The sequence below is a fragment of the Choloepus didactylus genome, chromosome 6 (assembly GCF_015220235.1).
Source record: "Choloepus didactylus isolate mChoDid1 chromosome 6, mChoDid1.pri, whole genome shotgun sequence".
Taxonomy (NCBI): Eukaryota; Metazoa; Chordata; class Mammalia; order Pilosa; family Megalonychidae; genus Choloepus; species Choloepus didactylus.
Genome location: NC_051312.1, coordinates 1210740 through 1231259, shown reverse-complemented (window position 1 = coordinate 1231259; position 20520 = coordinate 1210740). Strand labels below are relative to the sequence as shown.

Here is a 20520-nt window from a genome sequence, read left to right as displayed (position 1 = left end):
TCACCAGAGGAAGAGGCAGCCGCCGGACACCCGATCCGCTGGGGGGGCTGCTCAGAGTCCGCCCGCTGGCCGGGTCAGCAGCGTCGGGAGAGCGCGGCCCAGGAGGGGCGGGACGGGGCCTGCCCGCCGGCCGGCACTTCCTGCTCTCCGGGGGGCAGCGGGTCCCCCTGTCCACCCCACACCCGGGGGTCCTTCCCATCTGGCCCGGGAGCTCCGAGCCCTGCCTCTGCCCAGCCATGAGTGGTCCCAGGGGTCCCAGGGTCAGGCCCCCCCAGTTTCCACTGACATGTGTCAGACCCCAGGAAGGCCCCACAGCCCCAGAGCTCCACTGGCCAGCGTGCACCCCCAACCTTGGACTTTGGGGGTCACAAATCCGTGAAGCTGCCATTGGGCTGGTCCCTCTGAACCAGGGGCCCCAGTGGGAGCAGGGGACGTGGGGCGAGGAGCACTGTGTGCCCATTGGGCAGGGAGGGCCGTAGGTGGCACTTGGGGAGGACGGAGGCAGGCAGGGGAGGGGCTGGGGTCCAGGGCTGCCCCCGCCCCTGACAGTGAACGGTGCGTCCAGGCAGCTGCGCTTTGTAACTGACAAGGGGGGCCTCACCCTCCTCTTGGGGGCACCATGTCCCCGAGACCCTGGGCGGCCCCTTCCCCTCTGCAGCCTCAGCCCTCCTGGGCTGGTGGGTGGATGGGCCTCGGGGACCTGGGGACTCTGCGAATGGACCAAGGAGCCACCGGTGCCACCTGGTGGCAGCCACAGGGAGCGCAGTGTGGTCCTGGAAGGAGAGTGGGGGTCCCCCACCCTCGCCCCGCTGCCCTGGCCCCCAGACCCAGCCCAGCTCCAGGTCCTTGTAACTGAGGCAGTGTGGGGTTTAGGCAGTGGGCACCTCCCTCCCAGGGCCTGGGTGGGGAAACTGTCCACCCGACCCAGGGAACAGGAGGCAGGCTGCCCGTGCCCACCCTGCTGACCTCTCTGGGCCTCGGTTTCCCCTTGTAGGTGAGGGGCTTGGCATCAGGACTGGGTAGCCACCCCTGCGGGAGGCCCAGGCAGGACCCCTGAGCCCGGGATGTTCCCGGTTGCTGGCACTGCCCCAGCCTGGTCTGGCCAAAGCCCCTGGCCAGGGTCCAGCTGGCGGCGCCTTCCCTGCCCGCCCTGCTGCGGTCTGGGCCCCTCCCTGGGCGTCTCCGCGGACACGGGGCTGGCCCGGGCTGACCGCAGGCTTGGCCACCCCTGGCTCCCTGCCCTGCCTGTGTACAGGCCGTGAGGGCCCAGCCCCAGGCTCAGCCTCCCCTCCCCGAGACCCCTTTGCTGGCTCGGGGTAACAGGCAGAGCTGAAAGCCTTGTGGAGGGAAGCACAGTCCTGGGCCGTCTCCAAAGCCCCCGTAGTCCCATGGCCAAGCTGGGGTGGGACACACAGGCCCAGATCTGCCCCGCCCTCCGCATTCCTGGGTTTCACGGACGAGCCCAAAAACACACAGAGTCCAGGGGTTGCAAAATGCTCCAGGTGTATTTATGAAACCAGGTGATCGGGGCTCGACGGGGCCATGGTGGGGTGAGCCGCTGCCTCCTGGCAGCTGGCGAGCAGCCAGGCACCTCCAGGGTCCCCTATGGGAGCCCTTGCCGAGGGGCCGGGCAGGGCTCCGGCCAGCACAGGGCAGCCCCCCGCCCCGAGAGGGCAGCATGGGTGGGGAGGACAGGCCCCACATCCGCTGGTCTAGTGCCGGGGCTGGGAGAAAGTGGACAGACGTTCTGGTCCATGTGTCCCGGAGTGAGGCTGCCGAGAGTCCTGGGGCCCGGAGCCGGTCAGTTGCTGGGGAGGCGGGGCCTCGGGGCTGCACCGCAGGTCCACGCAGCTGCACTCCTCCACCAGGGGGTAGCTGAGGGCCCGGCTAGAGCCGTCTGGGCAGTGCAGGGTCACGTTCCTCTCTGATGTCCGCAGCTCCTGGCAGCACCGGCACTGGTGCTTCATCGTGTTGGCCTCAAAGGAGAACCTGCAGGCAGAGGCCACTCAGCACCGGGCACTGCCTGAGCCTGCCTGGGGATGCCTGGCAAACACCAGGCACTGGCACAGTCTCCTGCCAGCAAAGGCACAGCCAGCAGTTGGGGTAGGCATGTGGTAGACATGGAAGCCCAGGCTCTCCAGGGAAACAGAACCCACAGATGTGCCCTCGACTCGTGGCATTTGCCCACTGCCACCGTGTAGATTTCCATGGGGCCGATCTCAGGGTTAGGGGACATGCGGTCAGAGCCCGTGTGCATCATACACAGAGGGCAAGATCCCACATCGGGCTGGGGGCCCTGAGCCTCTTAACCACCAGCCCCCAGCCCCTGAGCCCTGCCTGACCCCTCTGGGGCCCCAGCACCCCCACTCCCCTCTCGGGGGCCCCCCGGCTGCCCAGAATCCCCGGCCGGGGCGGGTCTCACTTGGAGGCTGTGTCTCCGCAGTTGCCCCCACAGTAGGTGAGGCGCACAGGCTCCAGGGAGCTGCAGTCATGCTGCCGGATAACCTCATGCTTGTGGTGTACGGCACAGGTTGATTCTGGGGGGACCCAGGGGAGAGAGGTGAGGCCCAGCTGGGCTACCATGTGACCGCCCTGGGCAGGGGTCAGGACCCACCCGGCAGACGAGCCCCACTTACGGTTTTGATGGGGACAGAACAGGCAGCAGCCATCCTTGCTCAGCTTGGCCTGGTCCTGTGCCGACAATGGGGTAGGTGACATCAATGTTGGGGAGCCGCTCGGCAGCCCACCCAGAAATGGGGGAACAGGGATTCCCGGGCCACGGGCCCACTCTTGGCAAGCTGATGTTGGCCCTGGGACTCACCTGAGGGCAGCGGAGGGTGGGACACGCTTTCTTGATAGTCACCACTGAGAGTCTGTCCCCGTACTTCTCACACTCATGGGTCACACAGCGGTCCCCTGACCAGGACTCACCGGGCTGCAAGGAGGCCCACAGAGGTGAGACCTTCAGCTGGGCAGGGCAGGCAGGAGCTGGGCCTCATCCCTGGGAATGGCACCCACCCCAGCCCTGCAAACATGGGGATGCATGTGTCTCCTTCGCCCCCACCCAGCCCTGCCCTGGCCTGTGGTAGCTGGTGACTCACGTAGAGGAGCTGGATGGAGCTGTTGCCAGTCTTGAGGATGCAGGCCACCTGCACACACCTGCCGCAGCACTGCCCACTCTGCACCTGGTACTCAGAGCCCTGCAGATGCAACCCACATGCTGCTTGAGCCTCTGCCAGGGGCCACCCAGGGCCAGGGGTTGGGAGCCAGGGGTCAGGGGCACTCACGGCAGGGCATTGGTGGTCACAGATCTGCTCCTCACACTTCACCATGTAGATGTCTGACAGAGGGCTGCCGTCTGCCTCACACCAGCATGTTCTGCACGGATCCGAGGAGACCACAGCACCAGGCTGGGGAGGGACCAGGAAGTGGCCTCATGAGCTCAGCGGAGCCTGGGGTTGGGGTCAGCCCTGCCTTCGAAGCTGGCCTGACCTGAGCTCTGCCTTCCAGGCATCTTCAGCCAGACCCCAACCCCACCAAGAACACACCAAGGTGTGGGGGGCCCAGGGAGGATGCGCCCTTGAGGGCCTGGGCCTCGGAGAATTTGAGGCTGGGGGCCTCATCACCCTGAGGACTGAGGTGGGGAGTCCCTGCCCCAGCTTCCCCAGCCTCGGCCACACCACACCAGAGGCTCAGCTCCCTGGCCCTGGTGGGAGGCCAGCACGGGGGGTCTGTGGGGCTCAGAGCCCCCCAGCTGCTCAGAGACACCTCAGGGGTTACAGGATGAGTCCCCCTGAGTCCAGCAACCTCAGCACTGCTGGAGAGCTCAGAGTCCCAAGGGAGCTGCAGGAAAGTGAGGATTTCCTGCTGGGCTACTGGGGTGTGGGTGGGCGGCCTGAGGCTCAGCTGCTTCTTACCTGGTAGAAAGTGCTGTTGATGCTGCAGCCAGGGCCTGTTCAAGGGGGAGGAGCAGGTGTCCAGACCTGGCCTCATGGGGTCCCCTCAGCTGCCCCCGTCACCCTTGAGCTAACCCCCTGCCCCTCACCCCTTGCACTGCCCTGCACCCCTCTACTCCTGCCACCTCCAGCCTTCAGAACTCCCCAGCAAGTTCTGATGCTCATTCCTGGAGCTCCTCAGGCCTTATCAGGGCCAGGACCAGGCCCATGGAGGACAAGCCGTAGGGTCTGGGTACAGGCCTGAGCCTCCCACCAGCCCTGGGCTGAGCTGCAGCACCCAGGGGACACTCACTGCATGTGTAGCTGGGGCAGCAGCTGCCCTCCTTGTGGGTGACGACCAGGTGGGAGCCTTTGGGGCAGGCATCCTTGAGCTGGGGGCAGTAGCTGGTGTTGCAGACTGTGGGGGTAGGAAGGAGGTGCTCAGGGGTCTGCACCCTGCCCTGGCCGGTGGACCCCTCCCCAGGGTCTCCAGGAGTGCTGCTGCCCTCGTATACCCAGAGCACTGGGAGCACCCGTTGTGGTTGCCAGGTTTCCGGGAGTGGAGCATGTGGGACCCTCCCAGGTGGGGCCCAGAGCACTCAGCCCAGGGCACATGCAGGCTGGGGAGGGGGTGTCTGCAGACCTCCACCCCCCCCCACCCCAGGCTCGCCCAGAGGCTCACCGCAGCTGTGCTGGGGACAGCACTCGCCCGGCTGTAGGGGTGTGAACTGGAGTATAAGGCCCTGCCCAGAGCAGGCGGGGGGCAGCGGGCAGGCTGGCGTCCAGCAGGTCATCGTCCGTGTGTCCCTGTCGCAGGTGCACTTCTGACACTGGGAGCTGACGGTGTGGCCCGGCTGCAAAGGAGGCATGCGTGGGCCCCGGGCCCGTCCAGGAGCCGGGGGAGCCACGGGAGCCGCAGGAGCCAGGCCACCCTGACCGCTGGGAAAGGCCGGCCTGGGGGGCCTGGAAGCCCAGAGCAGAGGGGCCCGTGGAAGATGCTGGGGAGCAGCCCTCACGAGTATGGGGGCTCCCCAGGCACCTGGCAGGGGAGGGCAGGGGTGACACCTGCACAGTGGCTGAGCAGAGCAGATGGAGGTCCCTGGCTTGAAGGACAGGCCGTGGCAAGAGGTGGGATCAATGCCCCTTCGCCCCCCAGGGACAGAGGACTCTCCGGGAAAACCCTGGATCACCGTGCAGTCCCAGAGGCTAGCAGGGTGGGCATCGTGGGGGAAGCCGCTCTGAGCCTTTTGGGGGAAGCCTTGTCCCCCCCATGCCTCCCCTGAGCCCCCGACCCCGCGGTGGCTGTTTCTGGGACCTGCCCCCCCAGGCTGCTTGCTCAGGCCCCCTTACCTCCACCAGCTCTCCATTGGGGCCCAGGCAGTCTGGAGGGAGACAGGGGAGTGAGGGTCTTGGCCAGGTGGCTGCAGCCCCCTGCCCAGGTTCCAGCAGAAAACCCAGGGGACTGGCAACAGCAGGCCCCGAGTGAGGAGGTGCGGGTCAGAGACGTGCCCTTGGCCAAAGCATGAGGCTGCTGACCCCCGCCAGCAATCCCCAGCCTACCCGGGCCCCCCAGCCCCCTGGCCCCCAGGCCCAGCCCCACGCACTCGGGCAGCTGGCAGGTACACAGACTTCCACGCTGGAGCTGAACAGCATCATGCCATCTGGGCAGAAGCAGCCTTCTGTGGTGGTGCCGGCCTTCTGGAGGACCCTGGGGTATGGGGGGCGAGGGGTTGGCGGGTCCCCACTTCTAGAGCAGGGGCCCCCACCCTCTGAGCAACGCCAGCCTAAGGGGTGATCTGCTGTGTGTAGGGGCCACCGCTGGGTCCCAAGAAGAATGTGGTGTGGGGGAACCCACGAGGCTGGGGGGTACGTCCAGGAAGCTCAGGGAGGGTGTACATACAGGAGGCTGGTGTTGTCGCTCCCGTAGCAGTAGGGGGGGGTCCACCGGGCCGCAGGGCAGGTACTCCTTGCCGGCAGGGCAGGTGAAGGCTGTGAGGGGGGAAGGCCACACCTTGAGAGGCCCCGGTCAAGAAACCAGAGATGGTGTCTCTGAGCCTCGGCCGGGGCCGGGTTGCCCGGAGGGTTCCTTTGGGCCCAGCCGCACGTGGGCTTCCTGAACCTGCTCAGGGGGTGCAGGGGCGGCCTGCCCATGACCACCTCCCTGCCCCTCGAGTTCTCTCCACGGAAGCAGGTACACTGGGCCCTGGTGTCAGCCATCCTCCTCCTCCAGGAAGGCTGCCCTGACCACCTGCCCTCCCAGGACTGACTGCCCAGGCCACTTGTCCTCCTACACACACCGTGGGCGCCGCCCCTTCCCCGGAGGTGTCCACGGCCCACCTGGACAGGGCAGGGCCAAGGACGAGCTGGTGGCCGGGCTGGGGACACTCACGGCAGGTGTTGTTGGTCCGGCCCCTCCAGTCGATGCAGACACCCTCGGACAGGCAGAGGGACGCGTACAGCTCCAGAGCAGAGCACACCACCTGTGGGTCCATCATGTGGCACTGGTCGAAGAGGCAGCCCTCATAGTAGGGCCGCGGGGGGATCACGTCGTGGCACGCCTCGAAGACCCTGCAGACACAGGGCGGGTGGGCGCGGCCGCTCACCTCCAGCCAGCTCTGCAGTGGGGGGTGCTAACTCCGGGGGATGCCTCTTTTTGTGAGGGCCGCAGAGCCCCAAGCAGAAGGGCCCTTGGCCAAACCCGTGGGCCAAGTCAGCCTGTCTTCCTGAGACAAGGAAACGTCTACAGATTCAGCAAGCGCCAGGGAAGGCACCTGGCTGTGGCCACAGTCCGTTTCCTTCTGCAAACTTCTCCACGACCCCGCAAACCTGCCTGGCTGTGCTTTGGGGCCTGTGCCGAGGGTGACAGCTTGTGAGCAGGCAGAGAGCCGCCTGGGCAGCCCTGGCCCAAGCCCTGCATGTGACAGCCCAGTAGCTCTCGCCACCTGCTCCGCCTGGAGCTGCGGGCAGGCCAACGGTCACTCATGCCCACCTCCCCCGGTGCCCTCCAAGATCTTCAGTCCTGCCCGCTAGTCCCCTTCTCCCTCAGAAGCTGCCTGAAGGCCCAGCGCCCACCCCCTTCTCCTCCCACTTGGCATCTTACTTGCTCAGAATCAGCTGGCAGATTGGCGAAGGTGGGCATTGGGTGGGTGGGCTTGTAGGCCCAACTGTGCTAGGGGGTGGAGGCGGCCCATAGCAGAACGGCTGGCCGGGGATGTGCACCTTCCAGTGGCCAGACATGTCGGAGCAGGAGGCAGCCACCTTGCCCCCGGGCAGGCGACAATCATCCTTCTGGTCATTGCTGCAGGTGCCTGGAGGTGGGCATGGTGAGAGTCAGGGCACTGCAGAGCTGCCCCCTGCCCTCCCCGTGAGGCACAGGGCCCCCCAGTTGGGATTCTGAGCCCTGATGCAGCTCCTGATGGGGCTGCCCGGGTCCTAAACCTCTCTGGGCTTCCTTTCCCCTAAGGAGCAGGACCCCGGGGCAGTTCTTGCCATAGAGATGCTGCGAATAGGTGTGTGCTCTGTGTGCCTCGCAGGCAAGGCACATGGCGGTAAAGCTGGTGCCCGTGTCAGCTGGGCATGTCCTTTGGGCCACAGGGATGGCCTCTCCCCAGCTGAGAATGCTGACCCCATTCTGAGGCAAGGCCCTTTTCTAATGCTAGGACAACTTTGACACTATTTTAATGCCCAGGGAAAGGGCCTGCTCTCCTGAAGGCCAGGACAGAGGCTGGGGCTGGGGCTGGGGACGGGGCTGGGGGTGGGCTTACCGCACTGCCCCTCGGTGTTGTTATTGAATTTGCTGAAAGGCACCTTCACCGAGAAGATGAGGCCACTGAACATGACCTGGACGCCGATCTTGGGAATGGTCACATACATGTTGATGCCAAGCTTGGAGGTGATGATGCCGTTTTTAGTGAAGCCAGGACTGACCACCTTGTTGTCGAAGATGATCTGGACACAGCGGCATGGCCAGTGGGAAATGGGGAGGCAGGAGATCAGCCACACACTCGGCACACCCAGCTCCCCTCCCGGGAAGGCCGGGCTGCACTCCCCAACCTGCCTCAGCACACAGGGGTGCCCAGGCCCGAGGAGCCTTCCTACCTCATTGGTCATCACCCCATCGACTGGCCTGCGGGTCAGCACGACCCGATCCTGCTGGTACTCGATGATGATGGACTGCGGGCAAGATAGCCCATCTTCAGAGTCACAGAAGTAATTGTCAATAAGCACGCGAAAATGTCCGTACACTGGGACAATCTGCTGCACCAGCACGTAGGTGCAGTTGTCCAGGAAGGTGTAGTACGTGCCGTCAAAAGTGATGTAGTGAGGGTCGCCCCAACCGCTGCAGACACCTGCCAGGTGGGAGGGGTGGCCTTACAAAGGGGTAGGGCTGGTCCGAGGGGCTTCAGCTCCCTCTGCCCACTCTGCAGCCTGGCAGGTCATGTTGGGAGACAGCCTGGTCCCCCTCCCTCCCATCCACCTCACCAGGTGCGCAGCAGGTGTGGCCAGAGGGGTCTGACCCATTGCTTCATTGGAGCACACACACCAGGTACCTGCACAGAACTCTGTCCATAAGGCTTGATAAGGCCCCAGAGGAGCTGGACAGACTGCCCTCCGCCCTTTCCACCCAGCAGGTCTTGGCCCCTTCCCACACCTGGCAAGGGTCAGGGATCTGGGGGCTTGGGCAGGATTCCAGGTGCCACTACTGAGTGGAGGCTCCACACCAGCCTGTGGGGGCTCTACCCAGCCCTGCTTTGGCTGTTTGGAGTTCAATCCTGGTACTCAAACCAATTCTTTCCTGCCTCAGTGGATCTCCCTGTGCTGGGCCCCCTGTTTTCCCCAGCAGAGAGACCAGTGCCTGCTCACGGCCGACTTGAGCTCTCGTTCCATGGGCAGGGTAGCTCCCGTACCCACCCCACCCTCCTGTCTGCAGAGAGAGGCTCCTCCCCACACTGCCCACTGTCCTGCCTCACTGGCTCACATTGGCACTTGTACTGGGTGCAGCAGCCATCCTCATCATCCACCTGCACAGCTGGGTAGCCATTGGCACAGGTCGGCTTCTCCACTTGTGGGCACTTCTGCGGGCTCAGGGTGATGACGTTGTCACCCTGACAGGTGGCCTGTGTGCAGTTGTGCATGGTCCACGTTTCACCCTTCTGTGGAAGCAAAGACAGGGTCTCAGCCCTACCGAGGCAGGAAGACTCTCCGGGCCTCAGAGGGGCCTCCCCAGGGTGTGGAGTGAGGCTGCTATGGTGGTTGAGATCTCAGATCTTGGGGCTTACCAATCCCCACAGGCTTCTCTGGGAGAGACGGGAGCAGGGAAAATGGATGGTGACTGAGCCTCTGTCCCACCATTCAACTCCATCTCCACCCCCACACACCCGACCCTTGCCACTCAGCTCCTTGTGGCCCCGGGCAAAGCTCCCAGGCACTCTGTTCAGGCACCGTGCTTGTCCGGAGGGTGCCCGGGTGTGTAGACAGTTGCCAGCCCCTCCATCTCCCATTCCCATGACTGTCTCCCAAACATGGGCTTCCTTGGTCTTTGATCTTGTGCCTCTGCCCCAACTCCCTACAGCCAGAGCCTCAAGGACCTCCCCTGGGCGCCCTGTCCTCCGATTCCCAGCAAAGACTTAACTTCTAGCCACACATTCTCCACTGCCCAACGGGATCTTCCGCCCAGAACTCCCCAAGGAACCAGACCCCGCCATGCCTACAACAGGACCGTCTTCTCATAACCAGTTGGCATGGCCTCATGCACTAGCTTTCATGCCAAGTGGAGGCCTCAGCATAAGAGGAAAGATTCTAGGGGTTCTGCACTAGCCCCTTGGGGCTCCATGGGCTGCTGCTCCCTGAGGAGAAGAGAGGGGAGGAGGAGATTACCGTTCTGGGGGGAGCCGCGTCTGGGCATCCACGGGGCACTGAGGTGTGAGAGTAGGACACAGACGTGGCTGGAGGGGTTGTGACTGAGGTGGGCGGTGGACTGGTGAGGGGGCAGTCCTTGTCAGCGTGCCTGATCACTTGACAGTTGTGACTGCATATGGCATAATAGCAGTGGCTGCTGCGGTCCATCTGGCTGTATATGATGGCTCCTGCAAGGCCAGGCGGCAGGTGATGGTTAGCAGAGCCACGCTCAGAGCCCAGTGCAAAGGAGGGACACATCCACAGACCTCAAAGTAGCAGAATCCACCCCCCACCAAGGAGAATCAACCTGATGGATGGTCTTTGCCTTCCTTCTGAAGATGATGGGACAGAATACCCAAAAGAGGGAAGCAGGCCAATGACAGTTCATTGCTGCTACTCTTGAATAAAATTAAGGCGCAGCCATCAACAGAGCAAGGGACTCCCATCCTCACCTTAAGACTGGGACATTTTGTGGATTGGGAACGGACACCCAAGCTCACTCAGAACACACCCAACACCACAGGAGGACTTGGAACATACCGGCAGGGTAGAGATGGTCAGACACGAGGCAGTAGCAGACCGAGGTGGATTTGATAGTAGAAACGGGGGTGGGTTCTTGAGGGGATACGAATGAGGGAAGAGTCACAGGGGTCAAAGAAGGCGGCGGACAGCCTTCCCGGGGCTCGCAGCACAGCACCCGGACCTCATAGTTGAGGCACATCTTGAATCTGTCCACTTGGTCTTGGTTCCGGCACACCAGACCCATGTCCGGGTTGCATTCCACCACCTGCCCCAGCTGATCGATGCTGACCTCAGGATGGTTCTCAGCCCGGCATTCCAGCCGCGTGATCGCCTCGGGTTGGCGGCATACCTTCTCCCCTCTCCTGACGATGTTGCTATAGGTTTCCACATCTCCACCATGGGGCCCAGGAGATGGGAAGTCCACATCGAACCACTTGGTCCATGAACACTGTAGCTGGCAGTCAGGAGTCACAGGTGGGGAGTGGGTCGTCCCAGGTGCAGGAACAGAGGTGCTGGTTCCTGGGACACTGACTGTGGTTTCAGGTGGAGAACTTGTGGATAGAGACAAAGAGGAGGTCGTAGTTACAGGAGCAGGGGTTGGGGTGCTAGAAGGGCCAAGGGTGGTGGCTGAAGGACCAATGGTGGTGGTTGAAGAACTGGTGGTAATGGTTGAAGGACCGGTGGTAGAGATTGTGGTCTCAGACTTGATAGATGTAGTCTGGCTGGTGACAGTCTCAGTTGAGATGGGCAGGATTGTCACACCGGTCACCGGACAGCCTTCCTGGGGCTCGCAGCACAGCACGCGGACCTCGTAGTTGAGGCACATCTTGAATTTGCCCACCTGGTCTTGGTTCCGGCACACCAGACCCACGTCCCGGTTGCACTCCACCACCTGCCCCAGCTGACGGATGTTGACCTCGGGGTGGTTCTCAGCCCGGCATTCCAGCCGCGTGATCACCTCGCTTTGGCGGCATATCCTCTCCCCTCTCCTGATGATGTTGCTGTAGGTTTCCAGGTCTCCACCATGCGGCCCGGGGGATGGGAAGTCCACATCGAACCACTTGGTCCATGAACACCGTGGCTGGCAGGGTGTTGTCCCAGGTGCAGGAACAGAGATGCTGGGTCCTGGGACACTGGCTGTGGTTTCAGGTGGAGAACGTGTGGATAGAGACACAGAGGTGGTCGTAGTTAGAGGAACAGGGGTTGGGGTGCTAGAAGGGCCAAGGGTGGTGGTTGAAGGACCAGTGGTGGTGGTTGAAGGACTGGTGGTAATGGTTGAAGGACCAGTGGTGGTGGTTGAAGGACCAGTGGTGGTGGTTGAAGGACCAGTGGTGGTGGTAATGGCTGAAGGACCAGTGGTGGTGGTTGAAGGACCAGAGGTGGAGGTTGTGGTCTCAGACTTGGTAGATGTAGTCTGGCTGGTGACAGTCTCAGTTGAGATGGGCAGGATTGTCACACCGGTCACCGGACAGCCTTCCTGGGGCTCGCAGCACAGCACCCGGACCTTGTAGTTGAGGCACATCTTGAATTTGCCCACCTGGTCTTGGTTCCGGCACACCAGACCCACGTCCCGGTTGCACTCCACCACCTGCCCCAGCTGACGGATGCTGACCTCGGGGTGGTTCTCAGCCCGGCATTCCAGCCGCGTGATCACCTCGGGTTGGCGGCATATCTTCTCCCCTCTCCTGATGATGTTGCTGTAGGTTTCCAAGTCTCCACCATGCGGCCCGGGGGATGGGAAGTCCACATTGAACCACTTGGTCCATGAACACCGTGGCTGGCAGGGTGTTGTCCCAGGTGCAGGAACAGAGATGCTGGGTCCTGGGACACTGGCTGTGGTTTCAGGTGGAGAACGTGTGGATAGAGACACAGAGGTGGTCGTAGTTAGAGGAACAGGGGTTGGGGTGCTAGAAGGGCCAAGGGTGGTGGTTGAAGGACCAGTGGTGGTGGTTGAAGGACTGGTGGTAATGGTTGAAGGACCAGTGGTGGTGGTTGAAGGACCAGTGGTGGTGGTTGAAGGACCAGTGGTGGTGGTAATGGCTGAAGGACCAGTGGTGGTGGTTGAAGGACCAGAGGTGGAGGTTGTGGTCTCAGACTTGGTAGATGTAGTCTGGCTGGTGACAGTCTCAGTTGAGATGGGCGGGATTGTCACACCGGTCACCGGACAGCCTTCCTGGGGCTCGCAGCACAGCACCCGGACCTTGTAGTTGAGGCACATCTTGAATTTGCCCACCTGGTCTTGGTTCCGGCACACCAGACCCACGTCCCGGTTGCACTCCACCACCTGCCCAAGCTGACGGATGCTGACCTCGGGGTGGTTCTCAGCCTGGCATTCCAGCTGCGTGATCACCTCGGGTTGGCGGCATATCTTCTCACCTCTCCTGATGATGTTGCTGTAGGTTTCCAGGTCTCCACCGTGCGGCCCAGGGGATGGGAAGTCCACATCGAACCACTTGGTCCATGAACACCGTGGCTGGCAGGGTGTTGTCCCAGGTGCAGGAACAGAGATGCTGGGTCCTGGGACACTGACCGTGGTTTCAGGTGGAGAACGTGTGGATAGAGACACAGAGGTGGTCGTAGTTAGAGGAACAGGGGTTGGGGTGCTAGAAGGGCCAAGGGTGGTGGTTGAAGGACCAGTGGTGGTGGTTGAAGGACTGGTGGTAATGGCTGAAGGACCAGTGGTGGTGGTTGAAGGACTGGTGGTAATGGTTGAAGGACCAGTGGTGGTGGTTGAAGGACCAGTGGTGGTGGTTGAAGGACTGGTGGTAATGGCTGAAGGACCAGTGGTGGTGGTTGAAGGACCAGAGGTGGAGGTTGTGGTCTCAGACTTGGTAGATGTAGTCTGGCTGGTGACAGTCTCAGTTGAGATGGGCAGGATTGTCACACCGGTCACCGGACAGCCTTCCTGGGGCTCGCAGCACAGCACCCGGACCTTGTAGTTGAGGCACATCTTGAATTTGCCCACCTGGTCTTGGTTCCGGCACACCAGACCCACGTCCCGGTTGCACTCCACCACCTGCCCCAGCTGACGGATGCTGACCTCGGGGTGGTTCTCAGCCCGGCATTCCAGCCGCGTGATCACCTCGGGTTGGCGGCATATCTTCTCCCCTCTCCTGATGATGTTGCTGTAGGTTTCCAGGTCTCCACCATGCGGCCCGGGGGATGGGAAGTCCACATCGAACCACTTGGTCCATGAACACCGTGGCTGGCAGGGTGTTGTCCCAGGTGCAGGAACAGAGATGCTGGGTCCTGGGACACTGGCTGTGGTTTCAGGTGGAGAACGTGTGGATAGAGACACAGAGGTGGTCGTAGTTAGAGGAACAGGGGTTGGGGTGCTAGAAGGGCCAAGGGTGGTGGTTGAAGGACCAGTGGTGGTGGTTGAAGGACTGGTGGTAATGGTTGAAGGACCAGTGGTGGTGGTTGAAGGACCAGTGGTGGTGGTAATGGCTGAAGGACCAGTGGTGGTGGTTGAAGGACCAGAGGTGGAGGTTGTGGTCTCAGACTTGGTAGATGTAGTCTGGCTGGTGACAGTCTCAGTTGAGATGGGCAGGATTGTCACACCGGTCACCGGACAGCCTTCCTGGGGCTCGCAGCACAGCACCCGGACCTTGTAGTTGAGGCACATCTTGAATTTGCCCACCTGGTCTTGGTTCCGGCACACCAGACCCACGTCCCGGTTGCACTCCACCACCTGCCCCAGCTGACGGATGCTGACCTCGGGGTGGTTCTCAGCCCGGCATTCCAGCCGCGTGATCACCTCGGGTTGGTGGCATATCTTCTCCCCTCTCCTGATAATGTTGCTGTAGGTTTCCAGGTCTCCACCATGCGGCCCGGGGGATGGGAAGTCCACATCGAACCACTTGGTCCATGAACACCGTGGCTGGCAGGGTGTTGTCCCAGGTGCAGGAACAGAGATGCTGGGTCCTGGGACACTGGCTGTGGTTTCAGGTGGAGAACGTGTGGATAGAGACACAGAGGTGGTCGTAGTTAGAGGAACAGGGGTTGGGGTGCTAGAAGGGCCAAGGGTGGTGGTTGAAGGACCAGTGGTGGTGGTTGAAGGACTGGTGGTAATGGTTGAAGGACCAGTGGTGGTGGTTGAAGGACCAGTGGTGGTGGTTGAAGGACCAGTGGTGGTGGTAATGGCTGAAGGACCAGTGGTGGTGGTTGAAGGACCAGAGGTGGAGGTTGTGGTCTCAGACTTGGTAGATGTAGTCTGGCTGGTGACAGTCTCAGTTGAGATGGGCGGGATTGTCACACCGGTCACCGGACAGCCTTCCTGGGGCTCGCAGCACAGCACCCGGACCTTGTAGTTGAGGCACATCTTGAATTTGCCCACCTGGTCTTGGTTCCGGCACACCAGACCCACGTCCCGGTTGCACTCCACCACCTGCCCAAGCTGACGGATGCTGACCTCGGGGTGGTTCTCAGCCTGGCATTCCAGCTGCGTGATCACCTCGGGTTGGCGGCATATCTTCTCACCTCTCCTGATGATGTTGCTGTAGGTTTCCAGGTCTCCACCGTGCGGCCCAGGGGATGGGAAGTCCACATCGAACCACTTGGTCCATGAACACCGTGGCTGGCAGGGTGTTGTCCCAGGTGCAGGAACAGAGATGCTGGGTCCTGGGACACTGACTGTGGTTTCAGGTGGAGAACGTGTGGATAGAGACACAGAGGTGGTCGTAGTTAGAGGAACAGGGGTTGGGGTGCTAGAAGGGCCAAGGGTGGTGGTTGAAGGACCAGTGGTGGTGGTTGAAGGACTGGTGGTAATGGCTGAAGGACCAGTGGTGGTGGTTGAAGGACTGGTGGTAATGGTTGAAGGACCAGTGGTGGTGGTTGAAGGACCAGTGGTGGTGGTTGAAGGACTGGTGGTAATGGCTGAAGGACCAGTGGTGGTGGTTGAAGGACCAGAGGTGGAGGTTGTGGTCTCAGACTTGGTAGATGTAGTCTGGCTGGTAACAGTCTCAGTTGAGATGGGCAGGATTGTCACACCGGTCACCGGACAGCCTTCCTGGGGCTCGCAGCACAGCACCCGGACCTTGTAGTTGAGGCACATCTTGAATTTGCCCACCTGGTCTTGGTTCCGGCACACCAGACCCACGTCCCGGTTGCACTCCACCACCTGCCCAAGCTGACGGATGCTGACCTCGGGGTGGTTCTCAGCCTGGCATTCCAGCTGCGTGATCACCTCGGGTTGGCGGCATATCTTCTCCCCTCTCCTGATGATGTTGCTGTAGGTTTCCAGGTCTCCACCATGCGGCCCAGGGGATGGGAAGTCCACATCGAACCACCTGGTCCATGAACACCGTGGCTGGCAGGGTGTTGTCCCAGGTGCAGGAACAGAGATGCTGGGTCCTGGGACACTGACTGTGGTTTCAGGTGGAGAACGTGTGGATAGAGACACAGAGGTGGTCGTAGTTAGAGGAACAGGGGTTGGGGTGCTAGAAGGGCCAAGGGTGGTGGTTGAAGGACCAGTGGTGGTGGTTGAAGGACTGGTGGTAATGGCTGAAGGACCAGTGGTGGTGGTTGAAGGACTGGTGGTAATGGTTGAAGGACCAGTGGTGGTGGTTGAAGGACCAGTGGTGGTGGTTGAAGGACTGGTGGTAATGGCTGAAGGACCAGTGGTGGTGGTTGAAGGACCAGAGTTGGAGGTTGTGGTCTCAGACTTGGTAGATGTAGTCTGGCTGGTGACAGTCTCAGTTGAGATGGGCAGGATTGTCACACCGGTCACCGGACAGCCTTCCTGGGGCTCGCAGCACAGCACCCGGACCTTGTAGTTGAGGCACATCTTGAATTTGCCCACCTGGTCTTGGTTCCGGCACACCAGACCCACGTCCCGGTTGCACTCCACCACCTGCCCCAGCTGACGGATGCTGACCTCGGGGTGGTTCTCAGCCCGGCATTCCAGCCGCGTGATCACCTCGGGTTGGCGGCATATCTTCTCCCCTCTCCTGATGATGTTGCTGTAGGTTTCCAGGTCTCCACCATGCGGCCCGGGGGATGGGAAGTCCACATCGAACCACTTGGTCCATGAACACCGTGGCTGGCAGGGTGTTGTCCCAGGTGCAGGAACAGAGATGCTGGGTCCTGGGACACTGACTGTGGTTTCAGGTGGAGAACGTGTGGATAGAGACACAGAGGTGGTCGTAGTTAGAGGAACAGGGGTTGGGGTGCTAGAAGGGCCAAGGGTGGTGGTTGAAGGACCGGTGGTGGTGGTTGAAGGACCGGTGGTAATGGTTGAAGGACCGGTGGTGGTGGTTGAAGTACCGGTGGTAATGGTTGAAGGACCGGTGGTGGTGGTTGAAGGACCAGTGGTGGTGGTTGAAGGACTGGTGGTAATGGTTGAAGGACCGGTGGTGGTGGCTGAAGGACTGGTGGTAATGGTTGAAGGACCAGTGGTGGTGGTTGAAGGACCAGTGGTGGCGGTTGAAGGACTGGTGGTAATGGTTGAAGGACCAGTGGTGGTGGCTGAAGGACCAGTGGTGGTGGTTGAAGGACTGGTGATAATGGTTGAAGGACCAGTGGTGGTGGTTGAAGGACTGGTGGTAATGGTTGAAGGACCAGTGGTGGTGGTTGAAGGACCAGTGGTGGTGGTTGAAGGACTGGTGGTAATGGTTGAAGGACCAGTGGTGGTGGCTGAAGGACCAGTGGTGATGGTTGAAGGACTGGTGGTAATGGTTGAAGGACCAGCAGTGGTGGTTGAAGGACTAGTGGTAATGGTTGAAGAACCAGTGGTAGTGGTTGAAGGACTGGTGGTAATGGTTGAAGGAACAGTGGTGGTGGTTGCGGGACCTGAGGTTGTGGTTGTTGGAGAAGTTGTTGAAGGAGTCAAGGTTGTGCTTGTTAGAAGATGGGTGGTGGTGGTGGTCATGGGGACAGGGGTTTTGTTTGTGGAAGCAGAAATTGGGGTTGTGGTCACAGGAATGTCAGTAATTGTTGGGACATGGGTTGTCGTGGTTGTATGCCCAGATGGCCTGGTCACATGTGTGCTGGGTGTGGATGTTGTTGCGGTTTGCCTAGGTGGTATGTTGGGGCTGGTACGTTTTGTTGTCACTGAGGAGATTCCTGTGGTCCTGGTGGTCTGTGTTGCAGGCTTAGGTGTGTGTTTGGTTGAGTGCTTTGTCTTGGGTGAAGCAGTTGTCATGTTCGGCACCCTACACGTGTCCACCATCTCACAGCAGAGAATACGGATTTCATAGTTGTAGCAGATGGGGGGTAGCTGGTCTTTGTTCAAGCAGAGCAGTCCCTCTGTTTTGCTGCAGATGACATGTTGCTCCAGCTCTGCCAGTGGTGTGTCTGGGAAGCGCACTGCTCTGCACTCCACATTTTTAGGGCTGTCACAGAATTTGTATCCTTTGGATCTCAAATTATGGAAAGTGTCAAAATCCCCATTGTCTATCCCAGGTTCAGGGTAGCTGCCATCAATCCACTTTGTCCACGTGCATATTTCTTGGAAGCAAGGCATTGTGGTGGGTTCAGATGTGGACAGCTCACCTGTGTGTGTCCAGGTTCCTCGTGCTGTGGTGGACCCAGAAGAAGATGGCATAAGTGTTGTCAGCACTGGCGATGGACTGGGGGTTGAGAGAGTTGTTTTGACAGGTGTTGGGGTACCTGGGACAGGTGTCTGGGTACCTGAGATAGGTGTCAAGGTACCTGGGACAGGTGTCATGGTTCCTGAAACTGATGTTGAGGTACCTGGGACAGGTGTCTGCGTACCTGGGACAGGTGTTGAGGTACCTGGGACAGGTGTCAAGGTGCCTGGAATAGGTGTTGGGGTACTTGGGAGAGGTATCAAGGTACCTGGGACAGGTCTAGACACAGATGTTGAGCTACCTGTAGAAAGACTAGTCAGACCAGTTGTGATAGGGGGTGCTGTGAATGGTCCCCGTGAGGCTGTGCTCCCTGTCAGCCCAGGTGTGGTGCTTTTGGTCCCTGGTGTGGCCCCAGTTTTGATTGTCCCAGAGGTTGTGGAAGGGGTGGTCTGGGATGGACCACTGGAAGTGGAGCAGGACTCTGGGGTGCAACACTGAATCCGGATTTGGTAGTTGTCACAGAGCCCAGACATCTGGTCCCTGTTGTAGCAGATGAGCCCCACGGCTGTGCTGCACTTGACTCGCTGCTTCAAGGCTCGAAGTGGCATGTCAGGGGTGTCCTCAGCTCGACACTCTACCGCCCTGGGGGCTTTGCACACTCGGTACCCGTGGGCTCGTAGGTTCTCCAGTGTGTCAAAATCCCCACTGTCAGGTCCCTGTCCTGGATGGCTAACATCCAGCCATGGGGACCATCGGCACACCTGCCCACAGCCCGGGCTAGTTGTGGTAGGTGGGGATGAGGCTGTCGGGGGTGTGCCCGGAGGTACCGAGGGAGTCGTGCTGGGAAGGCGTGTATGTAGTGTGCTCTCTGGGAGGCTGGGGCCTGTGGCAGGTGGGCTCGTCGAACTCAGAACTGTGGGCGAAGAGAGGGGGGCTGAGTGTCAGGGTCCTGTCCCCGCCATCCCCATCAGAAGCCCTGTTACCTGCTCTACCACCCCCGTTGCAGCCTGCGCCCTGGGCCCACATGCACTCTGGACTCCACCAGCACTGCAGCTTGGGGAGGGCGGGTGTGAAGCATGTGCAGTCTGAACAAGCAAGTGAGCTGTTCTCGCTGCCAGGAGGCCCTTCCAAGGTGACGCTAGCTGCAGAGTCTGCATGTTTGTGCCCCAGAAACCAGAGCTTCATGGAGGAGGCTCTGCTAAAGCCTTGGGGAGCACCAGGACAGACCCCAGCCTGGATCTCAGGGACCCCAGGGCAGACCCCAGCCCCAGTTGTCCAGGGCTGCTCTCCCAGCAGAGCTATCCACTTGCATCAGGCCATGCGATCTGCCTTACCAACTGGAGTTGTGGAGAAGACAAAGGTGGTTGGGGGTGCAGGTGTGGTGAGGTCACAGGCCGAGACCCTCCTCTCGATGGTGCCGTTGGTCCCACAGCGGGCAGAGATGCAGCCCCCCATGCCGTCTGTGGTGTCATAGATGACGTCCCCGGGATGGAACTGCTGCCCGTCGTAGGTGCAGTTGCAGGCTGCCAGGGAGAGTGGACAGGACAGGTATTAGGAAGCCAGGGCATGTGGTGGGGACCCAGGCCCCAAATCCAGAGGCCAGACACCCCACTGCTTACCCTTGGTGTCATGGACGCACCGCACTCCGTTCTCAGTGCAGACGCTGTGAACAGGAAGTGGGGCTGTGAGGGTGCATGGAGGCCCTGAGGGTGTCTGGACCTGATTAGTGGGCAGGGGCAACCACCCAAACCCCGCTGCCAGTTGGAGGCGCTCTCAGAGATGGCTTCCAGCTCAGAGAACCTCTGGACACCTGCTTCTAACGAATGCCAGATCAAGGCGGGGGTACCAAGCACAGTCCCTCCCGGGCATAAGGCCCAGTGGAAGGCCAGGGTGGTGGGCAGGCTGGGAGTCCGTCCCACCGAGAGGGGCCCCACCCTCTCTATGCACCCCAGGCACCTGCCTGCTGCTGAGCCCAAGCAACTCACCAGGACTGGCAGTTCTCAGCAGAGGGCACAGGGGCACCTGGCTGGTATTCTTTTCCGTGGACGAGGCAGTGTGGAGGCACGGTTGGGCATTCAGCCACACATTGCATTGTGTCCTCATCAAAGATGGGAGCCTCAGGTGGGCACTTGGGGTAGCACCCTGCAGGACGAGAGGCCTGAGTCCCACATTTGGGTTGCCAGCCGGCTTCACCCCACAGGGTCCCTGTCTTGTCCTACCCGGCCTGGGGCTGCATGGCAGATGCTATGGGCAGAGAGAACCTGCCCCCCGTGAAGGTTCCCCCCAGGGTTAGGAGTGGCCCAGTGCAGCTGAGGACCCAGGGACTCCAGGACAGACCCCAGCCCAGAGGACAAGAAGCACAAGGCAGAGCCTCCCAGGCCCTGTGGGAACCCAAGACAGACCTTCCAGGCTGTGGACCTCATGGAGACACTTCCCGCTGGGGTTCCGGCAGGTTTTCAGGCAGGGCGTCCCGCAGGGCTGGTAGTGCCACTCACAAATTCCTTTGGGATTGTAGAAGTCACAGAACAGGGCTGCGGGCGGGGTGGGGGGAGGGCACTCAGCAGGGCTGCCAGCTCTCAGGGCTCCCTCTCTCCAGGGAGAGGGTCTGTGTGTGCCCTGGGGGACCCTGGGAAGGA

The 20520-nt window shown here is 61.2% G+C and overlaps 1 protein-coding gene across 1 annotated transcript in view; it reads right to left on the bottom strand.

Moving 5' to 3' along the window:
- MUC5AC (mucin 5AC, oligomeric mucus/gel-forming) overlaps positions 1 to 20520 on the bottom strand; it is a 77622-nt gene that overhangs the window by 44048 nt on the left and 13054 nt on the right. The window contains exons 24-55 of the mRNA XM_037838300.1: positions 20287 to 20415; positions 19870 to 20026; positions 19504 to 19547; positions 19241 to 19407; positions 18939 to 18969; positions 18365 to 18686; positions 17847 to 18089; positions 10374 to 17101; positions 9813 to 10021; positions 8914 to 9088; positions 8034 to 8284; positions 7700 to 7883; positions 7155 to 7243; positions 7036 to 7104; positions 6762 to 6892; positions 6233 to 6503; positions 5836 to 5924; positions 5540 to 5643; positions 5286 to 5317; positions 4618 to 4789; positions 4249 to 4353; positions 3918 to 3952; positions 3686 to 3754; positions 3288 to 3410; positions 3102 to 3200; positions 2822 to 2935; positions 2637 to 2691; positions 2423 to 2537; positions 1745 to 1989; positions 602 to 741; positions 370 to 485; positions 5 to 140 (exon numbers count right to left, since the gene is read on the bottom strand). Of these exons, the coding sequence (XP_037694228.1) occupies positions 5 to 140; positions 370 to 485; positions 602 to 741; positions 1745 to 1989; positions 2423 to 2537; positions 2637 to 2691; positions 2822 to 2935; positions 3102 to 3200; positions 3288 to 3410; positions 3686 to 3754; positions 3918 to 3952; positions 4249 to 4353; positions 4618 to 4789; positions 5286 to 5317; positions 5540 to 5643; positions 5836 to 5924; positions 6233 to 6503; positions 6762 to 6892; positions 7036 to 7104; positions 7155 to 7243; positions 7700 to 7883; positions 8034 to 8284; positions 8914 to 9088; positions 9813 to 10021; positions 10374 to 17101; positions 17847 to 18089; positions 18365 to 18686; positions 18939 to 18969; positions 19241 to 19407; positions 19504 to 19547; positions 19870 to 20026; positions 20287 to 20415 (10949 nt within the window). The remainder of the gene's footprint in view (positions 1 to 4; positions 141 to 369; positions 486 to 601; positions 742 to 1744; positions 1990 to 2422; positions 2538 to 2636; positions 2692 to 2821; positions 2936 to 3101; positions 3201 to 3287; positions 3411 to 3685; positions 3755 to 3917; positions 3953 to 4248; positions 4354 to 4617; positions 4790 to 5285; positions 5318 to 5539; positions 5644 to 5835; positions 5925 to 6232; positions 6504 to 6761; positions 6893 to 7035; positions 7105 to 7154; positions 7244 to 7699; positions 7884 to 8033; positions 8285 to 8913; positions 9089 to 9812; positions 10022 to 10373; positions 17102 to 17846; positions 18090 to 18364; positions 18687 to 18938; positions 18970 to 19240; positions 19408 to 19503; positions 19548 to 19869; positions 20027 to 20286; positions 20416 to 20520) is intronic.